This window comes from Aphidius gifuensis, linkage group LG4 (assembly GCF_014905175.1).
Source record: "Aphidius gifuensis isolate YNYX2018 linkage group LG4, ASM1490517v1, whole genome shotgun sequence".
Lineage (NCBI taxonomy): Eukaryota > Metazoa > Arthropoda > Insecta > Hymenoptera > Braconidae > Aphidius > Aphidius gifuensis.
The window spans coordinates 10579471-10597159 of NC_057791.1; the positions used below are offsets into that span (position 1 = coordinate 10579471).

At 31.3% G+C, this 17689-nt stretch overlaps 1 protein-coding gene across 1 annotated transcript in view; it reads left to right on the forward strand.

Moving 5' to 3' along the window:
* Positions 1–16251, forward strand: part of LOC122853846 — an 89799-nt gene extending 73548 nt beyond the window's left edge. The window contains exon 4 of the mRNA XM_044154260.1: positions 16085–16251. Coding sequence (XP_044010195.1) covers positions 16085–16251 — 167 coding nt within the window. The remainder of the gene's footprint in view (positions 1–16084) is intronic.
* Positions 16252–17689: the final 1438 nt, after the last annotated feature.

A 17689-nucleotide genomic window follows, 5' to 3' on the forward strand; every position in this document is an offset into this window, starting at 1 on the left:
CAATGAGTCTGGACTCGGTTCAGCCGAGTACCAAATGAATCTATTGATCAAACTGGATCCTGGATCAGCCAAGACCAAGTGCTAATAACACGAAAAACACGAGAGGTCTTGGATCGTTCAGGTACCATGGATTCTCTGATTCGTCAAATCTAGTACTGGATCGACCAGTGATTTGTCATAATTGGCTGGGCATATTGCTAATGTTGTATGATACGTGTTGTTTGTCAGTTTACAAGGATTGTTATCATTATTGGTTGATTAATATTATTATTATTATTTTGGCAAAGTGTAGTCGTAGTGCCTACACGTGGATATAGCTACAATTTGTATTCTCTGTCTTTCTGCGTTACCAACATAATGTCTATCCAACATTCTCCGAAGTGCCGCAGAACGTCTCTCTCGACAACAGATGAGGTTGAAATCACTGATGCTCAACTTGCATCATCATCAAGGAAAATAAACTTTACTAATGTAAACACTGGCATTAAAGATGTCAATTTAAAATTGCCATCTGGCCGGCCATCCAAAGAGAGCACTGAACTCTTCTCACATCTGAGCACACTATTTGATGAACAGAAAGCGGATATAAATAAATCTATTTAAAAGACATATCACAGGCTAGAAATTTAGAGCTGATGTTGTTGAACTAATTGATAATAAGATAAATGATAAAATAAATAATAAAGCTGATAGTTTACGTCAAGAAATTAAAATTGATATTAAAAATGAATTAACGGTTGTAAAAGATCAGCTTACTGAAATTAGCGATAATTATAATACAAGAATTAAACAATGTGAGACTGGTATTGCTGAATCTACAAGGTTGATGGACAATATCACGTGTAAGTTCAATGCTATTGAAAATTTATTTGCTGACAATACCAAAAAAATCAATGAAGAAATAGGGGATAGAATTGAGAGAATGAACAACATAATTACAGTTGGTATACCTGAGGCACCTGGTGATAATTTGTCAATTGATGAAAGAAAGAAACTTGATAAGGGTAAGATTGAAGAATTATGTAAATTAATTTTCATGAATAATCGTGAAATAAGCAATATAAATTATACGTTTACTAGAATTGGTGCATTTAATAATGTAATTAGTAAACCACGTTTGATAAAGTTACATTTTAATAATTAAACATCATGTTATCTGTTTAAGCAGAACTTTTTCATGGCGCTCAAATCGGGCTCAGTGCCTCCATGGGTAAAACGTGTTTTTATAAACGACGACCTGACACATGATCAACAGTCTCGGAGACGACTGCTGGCTCAGCTAAGACTGACAGGAGACACTGGCAAGGTTGTGAGAATGGTGCATGGTACATTCGAAATTGTTCCAAAGAAAATTGTGAAGCAACGTCAAACTCATCAACCAATTGCTTCGACATCAAGTCAACAGCTATAGCATCAACGTCAACTAATTCATACTCATCAACAATATATAAGTCAACATTACCCAATAGAGCAACTGATACAGACCACATACAACAAATATTTCATAATGCAATACATACACAAAATAAAACTTACAACACTTGTAATTCTCCAAAGTATTTTTATGCTCTGATCTAAACATTTACTACCAGAATGCTTGTAGCATTAACAACAAAAAACAATTAAATTTATTACTTGAATCATCAATGGTTTTATACAATTGCTTCACCATAATTGAAACATGGTTATCTAACAGGATATCATCAGGACATTTTTTGATTTGAGTCTATATAACGTGTATAGAAGTAATAGAACTGATCCTGGAAAAAAACGTGGTGGTGGTGTTTTGTGTGCCATCAGTAAGCAACTGCTGTCACACCATATACAATTACCACCTGTACTTGCAAACATGACACAAATCGATACTCTTGTGGTATCAATAAATATTAATAATATCAATATCAAAATAATCACTCTATACATTCCACCATCAGTGGTAAACATTTCAAATCACTTATTTGTTGACTACTCGTATCATCTTCAAACGTATCTGCTAAAACTTGACACTAAAATAATTATCGTTGGTGATTTTAACCTCCCACAATATTACAACAGTCTTGTCGATAATTTCAATATTAATTGTGACGATAAAATACTGTGTCTTCAGAACTTTGTTAATACATTACAACTAAAACAAATGAATAGTGTTTTGAATATCAATATGAGATTACTTGACCTAGTATTTGTTAATTTTGAGCCAGTAACATTATCTGAATGTCAACCGATCATGCTTATTGGTAAATACCATCCTTCTTTACGTATTAATATTGACTTGTCAAAATTAAATTATAAATGTAGGGATAATACCACGTATATTAATGAACATATATATAATTTCAAAACACTAAAGGTAGAACAATTTAAATAACAAATGAGATCAATTAACTGGTCAAATATTATTGGTAGTCTGGATGATATTACAGATGTAAATAGTAGGTGTGATCTTTTGTATCAAATGATTGAATCAATATTAAACAAAAATTGTAAATTATCATTACGTACTTGTAAAAAAAAATATGTTTACCCCGTTTGGTACTCAAATGATTTAAAAAATATAATTAAACAAAAACATGGTATTAGAAATAAGTTAAAGTCTGGAAAGTGTGATATTACAAGTAATATGTTGCAAGAAAAACTCAGAAAAATTAGGTTGATGATTAAAGATAGACTAGTACATGATTATAATATATATAATAGAAATATAGAGAATAATATTAATAAAAATCCCAAATTATTGTGGAAGCAAGTCAGATCGTTTAATCAATCCAAGAAAAATATTGACCAGATAATTGTTAATGGGGATTTAATAACTAATAAATATGATATAGCTAATCACTTTGCGATCTCATTTAAGAAAATTTATAAACCAATGATTAAAAATATTAATGAACTATGTTGTAAACTGATAGAAAGCCTTACCTGTGAATATAATGATTACCCAGTTATTATTGAGATGAGTGACATTGCTCGTGTTATGACTAAAATGGATAATAAAGATACACTTGGAATGGAGAACATCCCTGCATCACTAATAAAATTATGTCCTGATGCCTAACTTTATCCGCTATATATATTATTTAACAAATCGATTAAAATGGGTATTTATCCTGCCAAGTGGAAAATATCAAGGGTATGTCCAGTCCATAAAAATGGTGATACTACAAATATTGTTAACTACAGACAAGTCTCGATTACCAGCGTTCTCTAAGATCTTTGAAATTTGTATCTATAATATTATTTTTTCATACTTCCATCCAGTAGCATCAAGGAACCAACATGGTGATTTACCAGGTAGATCAACCAGTACTAACTTGGTTGATATTCCAAATTTCATTGGCACAAAGTTAAGCGTTGGGGGTCAAGTAGATGTCATTTACACTGATATGTCTAAAGCTTTTGATGTGATTGACTGGCTGATACTCATAGATAAATTGATTACAATCAGTATACCTACTTGTATTGTAAAGCTAATTAAATCATACCTGACGGACAGAAAGTGTGCTGTGTACGTTAGAGGGTGTGCATCATCAGTATTTTATTCCCCAACAACAGGTGTACCTCAAGGGTCTAATCTTGGGCCTTTGTTATTTAACATATTCATCAATGATTTACCAAGTTACTTATCATGCTATGTATCTATGTATGCTGATGATGTTAAGCTTTCTCTACCAGTTAATAATATTTCTGATTGTTTATATCTACAGAACAATATTAATATGTTTGCCACTTGGTGCGGGGTGAATAAATTACTGATAAATGAGGGAAAATGTAAGATCATGTCTTACACTCGGTCAAGATCACCGATCTTGTTTGATTATAATATTAATGGTAAATGTCTAGATAGAGTTGATAATTTCAAGGATCTTGGATTACGTTTTGATACCACTTTTAGATTCAATCAACATATAAATGGGGTTGTCACAGAATCATTTAAAATGTGAGCAAAAATAAAACAACTGAGCCCCCCTCAAAATGCCTTACCCGGGATTTCAATAATAAGTACTATTTTTTTATAGTTCTTAAGGATACAAGAATACGTTTTCGTTGTTTTTTGAAAATTTCGATTATTTTAATTGTTATTAATAAATGAATTTTTTGCTAGTGTTAATTGAAAAAAATGATATCTATTGATCTGCTAGAAGGAAATAAATAATTTTTATACAGAATATTGAAAATAAACCGATCTTGTTAAAAAAATATTAACAATTTTTATAAACAAATGGAAATTCTACTACTTTCTCCCTCTTTTTTTACATTTTTTTATTTTACCTTTTTTATTCTCCATTTCATTACGCAACTTTTCACGTTAAAAAAACTCATTAACATTAATATTTAAAAAAGTTATCAATATTTTTCTAGTGCGTCGCGCGACCATTAGTAAGGAAAGTACTGCGCGCGAAGCCTTAACGGTGGCTCTCAATTTGTTGTTAAATTAATAACTCAATAGATAATTAATAAAAATACCCAAAAATTTGCATAAAACTTCTTGATATACTGCTCAACAATATTGCCACTGACAAGTTACTCGATTTTAAAATTTCTTCGACTTTTTTTTCATTCGAAGTTAGACAAATTAAATTTTCCATCAGCACAATACAATAAATAAAAAAAGTTAAACAATATAAATAAATAAGTTTTTTAATATCACTATTGCCATCGCGAGCCTATAATAAAGCTACAGTCAAATTTTCAAGTCAATTTATTAATTTTTAAATAAGTTATCACGAGTTATATGTTTAAAAAAAAAGATTCTTTTCAAAAAAAAAAATTTTGTTTTTATTTTTTATTGCATTAACTAATTATGATACAAAAAAATTTACTTGAATGAAAATGTATATTTTTTAGTTTTATATATCACTGTATTTTTTTTCGATTTTTCATTTTCCACCGAAACAATGTCTTCGAGCGCTCAACGTGTTATTGCATCTAGACCCTCAATTATCGCGCGACGCACTAGAAAAATATTGATAACTTTTTTAAATATTAATGTTAATGAGTTTTTTTAACGTGAAAAGTTGCGTAATGAAATGGAGAATAAAAAAGGTAAAATGAAAAAATGTAAAAAAATAGGGAGAAAGTAGTAGAATTTCCATTTGTTTATAAAAATTGTTAATAACTTTTGCTAATTTTTGATTTAAATTTATTATTTTATTTTTTTTAAAAAGATCGGTTCATTTTCAATATTCTGTATAAAAATTATTTATTTCCTTCTAGCAGATCAATAGATATCATTTTTTTCAATTAACACTAGCAAAAAATTCATTTATTAATAACAATTAAAATAATCGAAATTTTCAAAAAACAACGAAAACGTATTCTTGTATCCTCAAGAACTATAAAAAAATAGTACTTATTATTATAATCCCGGGTAAGGCATTTTGAGGGGGGCTCAGTTGTTTTATTTTTGCTCATGTTAGGTTTCATTAACAGACTGTCTAAAGTGTTTATATATGATAATTTTATATCTTGAATAGTTATCAAATTATCGATATTTTTTTTTAAATGTATACAATTTTTTTTTTTCAAAAAAAAAGTCAAAATTTTTGTTTTTTTTTAAAAAAAAAACTGATTATCATTGATTGTCGCGTATTGTTAAGCACGAATATATATTTTTTACTTAGCTATATTTATAGCCAAACACACAATATCTACATAATTTTACCAGCTATATTTTTAACTTAGCTATATTTTTTACTTAGCTATATTTATAGCCAAACACACAATATCTATATAATTTTACCAGCTATATTTTTAACTTAGCTATATTTTTTTCACTCAGCTACATCTTTTCCTTAGCTCCATTATATTATCAATTATGAAAAAAATTATCATTAACATTAGAAAGATATCGATAACTCGAAAACTATTCATGCGATCAAAGAATTTTATTAGTTTTTTTTCTCCTTGATGAGTTTAATCAATTTCCATTATTAAATTAATGAAAAAACAAAAAAATCGAAGATATTCGAGATATCAAAATTTTTTTTGAAGACATTTTTTCCTCCTCGACGAGCTCTATCGATTGCTATTTTCAAATTTGAGAATTAATCGTTATTTCAATAGCTCTATGACATATATCCGATAAATAGCCGTTTTTTTTATATTTCAACTCCATTTTTAACCACTTTGCGCATTCGTAGGAATTTTTTCCGTATTTTTCCCGTAATCCTGAGAGAATTTCCTATAAGAAACCGACAAAAAAACATGTTGTCTCGGCTATCGGAATCTTGCCCGCGTGTGTAAGAGAGAGAGGTCTATGCATACTCAACAGGTCGAAACCCGCATGGGCCTGTTGACGTGCACAAAGAAAAAAAATATACAACGCTGGTTTAATTAATAATTAGATAATTAATCCGGATGACAATAATAAATATACAATAATTCATAATTAAACAATATATTAACCTAATGCCAACTTTATAAAGCCGGTTTTAACAATGGATTTTTAACTGTTTGGTTATCCAACAGATCAAACGAATACTAGTGAATAACTAAATCTATTTACCTTATTCTTTCGTTGCCACTGTAGTACAATATCTCTTCTATATATTGGCACAATTCTTAATAATTAATTTTACTTTCAAACACAATTATAAACAATTTATTTCTTACGGCGTCTGAGCTGTCAGTTTGTCACCATGGCGGTCTATATTCAATCAACGCGAGAAACGAATAAGATGTCAGCCACCGGTTAACCGGCTTTTTCCAACTCTTCCCTCGCATGAGGCTTGCACATGCGCATAATAGAATTATACGACCAAGCATGAGAAACACGTCTAAAGCGTAGATAAATGAATTTTAAGGCTACCTCACTCTAACAAAATAATAATATAATATTTTTAAAATAATAATTAGGCAATATTGCGTTACTATAATTTAATTAGATAATCTAGAGGAGTTTTTAACAATTAATTCGCGAACTTTAAGAGTTACTATCGGACTGAATTTCAATAAACAAATTAAATAACGGAGTTTTTACCTAAAATTAAATATTGTTGATATCGCGTCGCGTAAAATCATTAAATAAATATTATGACAGAGTTGTCAACGAGTTGTTATAATTTATTACTAATATTGCATCTAGCTAACCTGACGGAGTTGTTAATAATAATTATAAACAGAATAAAATAACCATAACAAGCATGTCCCTGTTTGGGCGCCATTTGTAACATGACATTTCTGCCAGTTATCTTCTCGGACCGCTTGTTACCGTCATTTTACTCGTAAATTGTCCATGAAAAATAAAAAATCCTAATCTAAAGGGGACCTCGTCCAACAAAATATCAATTAATAATTATCTAATAAACTAATTCCAATTATCAAAAGTATTAAAAGTATCATAATCAACTTGAGGATCAGCCTTGATTTGATCATAAAATCAAAGCTAAACAAAAGATAGCACATGATGGTTGATCCACCATGTTCAACATACAAAAATAACCTCGAACTCACCGTCGCCAGACGACTGGTTAAAACAAAGGTCTAGTCAGTCTGACGTCTCAAAGACAAGAGAGAGAATTTTTTCTGTTTTAATAAATCTTACATACGAAGTGCACACACACAAGTTACATACACGCAGAGATATTGCAAATTATAATAAATCATGTGCAAGTCTGTCAGGTGCTCATAAAAAATGCAGGCAACAGTGGGAATATTGATAGGTTATTTGATGAGATTACAAAGTTTGCAAGTACGAGGTGCAGGTGCATCTTCAACAGTTGATATATCAAAAGATACTACCGAAAATTACATCGAATGGCAAGACTTAGAAAATGTATTCAGAAACAGGATGAAGACTAGTGTTATAGTTAATTTAAAACATAAAGATTTAAAAGACTTTCTTTCCGATGCTAAAAAAAATGTTAATTAGTCAGATAGCTCTTATGTTACAAGATAAAAATGCACTAAAAGTCAATACTATATTAGCTTTGAACTACGAAATTGAAAAACCATCTGATAATAGTGTGCAAGTTGAAACAAAATATTTCAGTAAAGACAGTTTTGAGGTTTTACAATTATCAAATCTAAGTCAATTATTCAAGGAAAATTTTGAACATTTTATAGAAGATGTTGAGGAAACTGCATAAAATCTTTCATCTTGAAATCCAAGTAAATGATTACATACCACTGCAAGGTGGTAATTCATCTTTCGTTGAAATGCCAGCATGGATACTGAAAACACACTCAGTTGTGAACGTTCAAAATTCAGATAATTTTTGTTTTATTTGGTCAGTTTTGGCATGTCTATACAAAGCACCCAACCATGTTGACCGTGTGAGTCGATGATGATGATGAGTTTGTGTCAAAAAACGTGTTCATATGAGAGCAAAGTGTGTCAAAAGATCAACTGTAAGACAATTAACTTCTAATGACTATAAGAATTGTTTAATGAATCATGTTACTTTAAAAAAGTCAGAAAATAGTATAAGATATTGTAAACATGACGTAACGACAAGAGCAATTGGAAAAATAGCTCTGAGTTGGGAAGATGAAAAACGTCAGTCAATTATTGGTGAGACTGACACTTTGCCTTGGGGCTATATACCTGTTGAACGAATGTGTTTTAGTGAAAGTATATATAAAAGACAATATGAATAATGTAAATAAAAATAATTGTTAGGAAGTAAATACACATTGACATTGACATTGTTTTTTTTATTTATTAGTTTATTGATTTTCTATCAATTGATTATGATATTGTCAAATCCAAGATATTTTACAGGCATCCTATTCCCTCGACTCTTTAAAACTTTTTTAATCAAATAAATGTCGGAATGACGAACTTTTTGTATAAAAGCTTCCTTGTATTGGATTTCCTTGATAGTCTTTGAGCTTACATGTTACAGGTGATGTTTTATTAAGTTTAGTAATTGTGAATATTTCGGTTGTCCAATTTGGTTTATATCCTTTATCAAAGACGTGCTTATGTTTACTTATTCTTACATATTGATTCAATTCAAATTTAATTTTAACATGACAATGATTTAAACTTTTAAATACAGTTTGTTTTGATATTTCTATAATTTTACCAATAACTTAAACAGGTTTCATTTGAGTTGTGCGATGTTTTGTATTATTATATTTTTTAATTAATTCTGGGAGTAATTTCAACCATTTGAAATTTCCTTGCATGCTAAATTCAAAAAACATTTTGTTTTTTAGTGTTATATTGAACTGATCAACTATTGATGCTTTCAAATGAGTAAATGTTGAATACATTGTAACCGATTTTCTGACCTGCACGGCGAGAACTATCGGCCAAGGTTAGCAACGAGGATTTCTCACCATCCTCCTCAAAATCACCGGGGGGAGCCATGTTGGTTATCTCGGAAGCCAACAACCGTGGGAGTCACGAGAACTAATTCGGGACCCTAACTTAGTCTTAGAAATGGTAGAGGGGCGCGGTCCACCTGATTGGATTATGAAATACGTAACCAAACCTGAGGAAACTATCGTGAACCAAGCATAGTGTATTACATACGCCTATATTACATTGCGACTATACTATAGTAAAATACCTACGTCACAAGTATCGTAAGTGTGGGAGCAAACAGTCTACATGTGAGATATGTATTTTGTATAGGGAACCATACAGCGATCCATCCGTGACCAGGTCTTACACATACGTTGCCATTGCAATAATAATATATCTCAATATTATTATTATTGTTATTATTTACAGCGATCCATTCGTGAACTCACACATACACATTTATGTGCGATGAATATAATAATAATTATTATTATAATAAGAGAACCATATAGCGTGATCATTAGTATTAGTCCTTCATTGGAAATTCGGACAGAGTTTCACCAGGACTTAACGTCTGATACCTAGGGAACCTTTACGAGAGATCCAAACGATGTCGAGAGAACCAGTAGTGAACCAAGAGAGCCAGTCAAGAGAAGAGAAGTGATCAGTTCGAGAGCCAGACAAGTTGTGTCGTCTAACGATAGCGTTCTGTGCTAAGCTACTGTGAGTCCTCTGAATCCCCACTCGCGCGCTCTCCCACCTATCGTCCCGGACATGCGCAGCACGCTTTCCTAGCCCGCAACACGAATAGGTATCCGATCCAGCCCGTAGCCTTCGGAGAGTTCGTCTTTTTGACGGATGGAGGGGAAAACTAGCACCGGTCGAGGTTTAACGTATCAAGTCTACTACGGGACCTCGAATATATACGAAACATGTGCCACACTGACACCACTCGTAGTAGACTTGACCCTCCACAGTGCCCATGCGGTGAACCTTAGAATTATTAACAACTAACTCCTATTAATTGTTAACAATTCAGTTGACATGCAAATAAATAATTAAAGCTCTTTTGTTAATTATTTATTTCGAGAACCAGCGAAATAATAAATTTCGTTACAACATATACGACATATACCTTTTTTGAATATTGATTCCATTGCTAAAGATATCTCTCTTCCAGTTTTATTCCAAGTCCAACAGCCCAGCTGAATTTTGAGAAAATATCGATGAATGTCAAATTATAATTGTAGCCTGAGTTGACTTTCGAATGTTCAATCATTTTAACAAAATCAGCTCGCCACGTTTCAAAAAAAAAAAAACCGTTTACCACCGCCTTTCACTCACTGAGGCACCATTTGACTTTATTAGACGTCGATGACGACCCATGACGACAAATGACGACTCAACCTCCGCCATCCTTCAATTCGGCAATTGAAAAATCGTTTACCACCGCCTTTCACTCGCCGAGACACCATTTGACTTCATCAGACGTCGATGATTTGAAATGGCAGCATTTTTTAATTTTTTTTTTTTTTTTTGGTAAAAGAGTTTTTTCAGCTAATTTTTCCCACGAGTCAATAAATTTATATACAGGATGAAGCGTAAGTCGCTAACAGTAGGTATACTACGAGATTGTACGTGAAATTTTATATAGTGAATGTTTTTACAGTTTGGGTCTACAACGCTTTATGCTTGAGTTATCAACGTTTTAAGTTGACCAATCAGAATCCGGCGTCGAAAATTATTATCATTATGGCGTCTGAATCCACGTGTGTAATTACGTGCCATGGATTAAATTGTTTTGTTTTTTTAATTAATTGAAAATTCGAACGCAAGATGTAGCTAAATTATAAATTTGCTGGATAAATGGGCAGCTGCAAACTCACACACAATACTCACACTAATCATAATAAAATAATCATTTTTAATTTAAAATCACATTCATATATTTTTGATCACATTATGTGACGCAAACGAGATTAACTACCGTGCCTATATATTATTGGCATAGAGCTTACCCTAACCCTCCAATTTCTTGGAAATTTATTTTAAAATATGATTGATCAGATAAAAATATTTTGTTTTCTGATCATCTTATTAAATCGATATCACACTTTTTAATAAAAAAAAAACAGATTTTTTAGATGTATACTTTTTTTTAAAACTTTTCAAGCAATTTCAGAAATTGCGTTTTTCTTGATATTTTCTTAAAAACTCAGGGCACTCTGACAAACATTAGAAACCAAAATTGAATCAAAGCAATATGGCTTCCAACTCCAGACTCCAGAGCAATCTGACAACATATAAAATAAAATTCAGCAAGAATAGTAGAATGGTGTGAAAGAACATTCATTTATATCAGTACAGCAGTCCAATTCAGAGGGCAAAATTAATTTTACATTTTAGGGCTTTTTTTCCGGTGGCGGCGCTTGAAAAACGGCTCTTGTCAAACCTCTATGCTGAATGTAATTCATGACTAGAGAGCTCATTTTTTTTGTGTTACGTTGGAGTTCACATCGATGTATATGATTATGAGTTATAACATATGTATGTCCATTGTGAATTAATTGGGGCGATCAGAGCCATACTGACTCAAGCTCGAAAATAAAATTTGGAAAAAATGATAAAATAGTATAAGAGAAAGCAATATTGATATGAACTTCGAAAAAAAATTTGTTTTGGTAACCTATCATTATTAATATATTTATTAATTTTTTTTCTCTTGTAGAAAGACAATTGATAATTTGTTTCATTGCATCATCTTGAAAATTGTAAGTTCCCTAAAATAATTTGAATAAAGTGCTGTCATCTAACGTATCAAATGGATTGGATACTTTACTGATCATATTATTTCTTCTCATATTATAAATTGTAACGAAATTCATTATTTCGTGGGTTCTCGAAATAAATAATCGTCAGAATGGATATGGATTATTTATTTGTTAACGTTTGCGTGTTAATAACCGATGGGAGTTGGTTATTAATAAATAAAGGATCACTAGTGCAAGGCTCTGTGTAGGGTCAAGACTATTATAAATGACATCAATGGGGCGCCTGTTCGGTGTTTATAACAAGTCTTGATACACCAAACCTTATTGTGGCGAATGCCCCACTCCTCCATCGAAGAGATGAACTCACCGAAGGCTGCGTACAAAGCCTGATCGTAAACCTATTGAACTGCGGGCTAGGAAAGCGTGCTGCGCATGTCCGGGGGCGATAGGTAGGAGAGTGCTACTGACTGGGGCGAGAGCTCACAGCAGCTAAGCACTGAACGTCGTCGTTAGACGACACAACTTGTCTGGCTCTCGAACTGATTACTACCTTCTCTTGACTGGCTCTCTTGGTTCACTACTGGTTCTCGTGACATCGTTTTGGATCTCTCGCAAAGGTTCTCTAGGTATCAGAAGTTAAGTCCTGGTGAAGCTCTGTCCGAATGGCAGACTAATACTAATGATCACGCTATATGGTTCTCTTATTATAATAATAGTTATTATTATATTCTCGCTACATAATGTGTGTGTGATGGTTAGACTATCATGACACATAAATGTGTATGTGTGAGTTCACGAATGGATCGCTGTAAATAATAACAATAATAATAATATTGAGATATATTATTATTGCAATGGCAACGTATGTGTAAGACCTGGTCACGGATGGATCGCTGTATGGTTCCCTATATAAAATAAATATCTCACGTGTAGACTATTTGGTGTACATATATGATAGATGTGAACTCCAACGTAACACAGAAAAAATAAGCTCTCTAGTCATGAATTACATTTTACATAGAGGTTTGACAACAAGTTTTTCAAGCGCCGCCATCGGATAAAAAAAGCCCTAAAGTGTAAAATTTATTTAGCCCTGTGAATTGGACTGCAGTATCTAATATCTCTTCGATGGTGCGCGCGCCATATGTTGTTGAGATATGGGCGCAAAACCTGCTTATCAAGACGAAAATTATATATATAATCATTATCATGTGCTAATCAAGAGGCACGGTATTGCCTCGCGTCAAGTATAAGAGAAAAAAAAGTAGGGAAACGAGATAACTACCGAGCCTATGTATAAATAATCGGTATAGAGCTAACCCGTCACCCTTCAATTTCTTGTGAATCATTAAAAATATGATTGAGAACAGATAAAAATAATCTGTCTTCTGATCATCCTATAAATCACATGTTAATTTTAATGACAATGAAAGATGGTTGCTGTCAGTGAGAACATTATCATAAAGTACCGAAGCTAGTGAGAATGACGACATCAATCCGACAGTCAGCTTGTGCACTGATCTCATACAAAAACGACTTAAAACCGACACACGACTATAAAGATTTCTGAGTCACGAAAATGAAGAGTAATAAATGCATTTGAAAAATAAAATGATATGTCTTAAAATTTCTAAATAATATTCTTATAATTCAAGACACATTAGAATTTTTTTTAAATAATTTTTTTATTGAAAAAACTCAATTCTCTTTGTGTATTATAAGTGAGGTTATGCTGTCAGAATCATCTGTACACTACTGTGAGACTTTACAATTCTCACCCAATTCCGACACACGACTGTGAGATTTGTAAATCCGACAGACGTACGACAGTATATTTCTGATTTGTATTTTTCAATATAAAAAATCATTTTATCACTAAAATATAGAGATACACACGAGACGAGACGAGATTTGTTCGAGTCTTGTCTCGGTCTCGAAAAATAACCAAAACAACAGTCTCGTCTCGGTATCGTCTCGGCTGAAAAAATCAGAGTCTCGTCTCGGTCTCGTCTCGAGTAGTCTCGGCTGTATAAATATAAAGTAAACAAAAGTAAACTTTTTTTTTTATTATCAATACAACATTTTTGAATATATACATCCTTGTAATATACCTATGCATATAAAGTATTTTTTTTTCTTTTTTATTCTTTTATAACGTATGAGTACTTAATTAGTTTTTTTTCAATTATTAATCAACAATGAATATTGCATTTATTTTATCTCAAAAATTACGTATTGATTGTAATGAAAAACAAACAAAAAAAATATATAACATGAATATAAATTAATAATAAATAAACCAAGTTTAAATTAAAAAAAAAATGCTTATTCATGCTCTGATTTAACATATATAATGAAGATGTTCTTTATTTATTTCGTACGTCTAAATCAAAATATAATTTACCATTATTTTTTTAAATTAAGCTGGATTTCAATTTAATTTTTATTCATCTCATATATTTTTTTGTTTCTTTATAGTTATTATATAGATGCAATATGTATACGAACTTAATACTAAAAAAGGCACCACAAAAAAAAAAAAAAAAAAAAAAAAATTAAGATAACCAAATTTGATATCATAGGGACCTATGGGCGGGGTTTGACCGGTCCCACACACATTTATTGTGTAAAATCTTATCCGTGAGGCAATATGGCGCATTCCAAACGATTTTACTATAGTATGCTATGGTCAACAAGCTATACTATATAAAATTTTTAATGTGACTTCAATCATTTGGAAATAGTTCACTGTGTGCCACCAGATGCCATGGTGAATAAGTCAGATCCCTATTGATGACACGGCAAGACTCTCGCGAGAAGTCTTGGACTTATGCTAGTATCGTCTCGGTCTCGTCTCGTGTGCATCTCTATTAAAAATTTTTGTTTAATAATAAAGTATAAATATTCATAAATATTTGAATAACTTTGGGCGTATTGGATTTTTTTTTAAAATTAATTTACATTTTTAATAAAGTACAAAATGAAAATGATATATATAAATTAAAAAATTATTTTAAAAAAATTCTAATGTCTCGTAAATTATAAGAATATTATTTAGAAATTTTTAGACATAATATTTTATTTTTCAAATGCTTTTCACTATTCATTTTCGTGACTCAGAAATCCTTATAGTCATGTGTCGGTTTTGTGTCGTTTTTGTATGAGATCAGTGCACAAACCAACTGTCGGCATTTTTGCTAAGGAGATCTTCAAGCTTGGTTAAGAAAAGATTTATCAGTAGGTTCAGTTAATTATTTTGTCAACTGATACAACAAAAACAATTGATATAGATGTGTCCGTAGCTTTTTATTAATTTAAATAAATAAATGCTCATAGGAAAAATGGTAGCAAAGGAAAAGAAGTTGCCACATGTTAATTTATACAGAATTAATCTAGCCAAAGATATTAACTTGTAGGCAACATCCTTTTTTTAGCTAATGTTTTTCCCATAGCTTTTTATCAATTCAAATAATATTCATAATTTTAATTATATTTATAATAATACTTAACATTCTTTCATTAAAAATCTTTGCCAATGGCTGTTTTATTAATTAATAAATAAATTTTATTTTAATAATTATTAAAAGAGCCATTGGCAAATGTTTCTAGTGATGCCAAATAAAAAAAATTGAATAAAAAAATTGTTTCAAGAGAAATATCCCGCCAACATACATTTGCATTTCTTAAAAAAAATGCCCTTAACGATATCCTACACAATCCTTAGGTAGATATTTTTGCGTTTTTTTTTTTTTTAATGCCATTCAACAAAAACCCAATTAATTAATTCGTTGAAACTTGGAGGAATCTCAAAAGCTCTGTGGCTTAGAGGACTAAGGCAGCTGTCCAGAACAGGCTCGGGTTCGTATCTCGGCGGGAAATTTGTTTTTCATTTTAAGTTTCTATTCTTCTAAAAATCATAATTCACCAGAAATCTTTTCCAGTGAATATATTAATATTTGCCTTTCCTATCGAAAGTGAACCTAAATTGTTACATCACATGGCTGACAAAGATGCTTAAAATGACATTTCAATAAAATTATCGATTTACTTTGTATTACAGATTGTTACCAGCGTATTGTGTGGGCATCTGTTTCTGGTATGTTGGATCATGTTGTGCTTTGGTGGTCTCACGAAGGGCTTGCAATTTCTAACAGTCGTGACACACATCATCTCAAAAACTGGCTTCATCGATTTCTTCAATCGCCTGATAGTAAATTACTAGAATAATTTGTTCTCACGATTTCTTTCTAAGTTATAAAATTTAACGTTAGCAGTTATACAGGGCCGATTCTGGATTAGTGGTGAGGGGTCAAGGAGGCAGGAGTCGGGGTCGGGGAGTCAGATCGGAGATGTGAAACGATATCGTAGTCTGACACGTCGGAATCGGGAGGTCAGATTGGAGGTGTGAATGATATTGTAGTCTGCTACCATGTATCGGGGTGTCAGATCGAAGGTCGAAATCTCAAAGTGTTAAAAGATATTATAGTCTGACCCCATATTTATTCAATCGTAATTTTAAAAGTTAAAAAATTCTGAGAAATATTAATCTCGAAAAAACTTCCAGAATATTCTTGGTTATTTATTTTGCAGGGGCAAGTTATATAAGAACGCCAAGTTTTTTGTTTGAGAAATTAGTCAATTGCAAACTCTCGTGCACGTAACATCTGAATTAAAACTGAGTGATTAAACTATTGTATAAAAATGGCAATTTTCGTTGTCATACACTATTCTGGCAACGTGATGTACCATTTGAAGGTTCATTCAAAAAAATCAATGGAATTTAAGAGAAAGCTGATTTTATTTGTGTCAAAGGATTAGGAAAGAAAAAGTGGTTAGATAATATTATTAAAAAATAATGAAATAAAAAGTTTCGAAATTAAGAATGGCCGGTATCGTAAAGTTTGTTACTCTAAATTTAAAAGAACTTTTGAAATGAAAATAGTTATGCAGTAAGCGTAAGAGCATCAACATGATGAGTGAAATGTTCGATAAAAAAAAAAAAAAATCTGTATCAGATTACAAAAGCTACCAATGCGATACGCCATAAACAAAAAATGTTAAAAATAAATCAAAACGCTTCAGAAAAATGTGCAAGTAATATATTTAAGCCTTTTATAACACCTTTGGAGGAATTGGAAAATCAAACAACAACATCAAGTGATATAAAAAACGAAGTAAATAATGAACTTGGAAATAATGTTGTGAAAGAAAAACAAGCAAAGGAGGAAGATGATTATGATAATGATGTTTTTTATAAATCGTTCGATAAGTTTGATAAAAATTCTGTAAGAGAGTCACTTGATCAAACATTTTCTACACTAGATACTTCTTTTTCGAAAAATAATGAAAAATATATGAAAAAGGTCGATGTCAGTAAAAGTCGATCAACAGAATTTCTAGTACGGAAACTTGATAATAATCTTATGTTTTAAAACTCAAATATTAAATTTGAAAGTAACGAAATCTTCATTGAAGATGAAACTTATGTAGAGACACCAGGTTTATTGGAACTCCTTTTCAATTATAAAGTTGATGACTCATTAATAAATAATGATGATAAAAAAATTTTTATCAAAATTATTAAATTAACAAGTGCCCAGTATAGATATTTCAAACCTCATAGTAGACTGAGAAAAGAAACAAATGCCAAGTATGAAAATATATT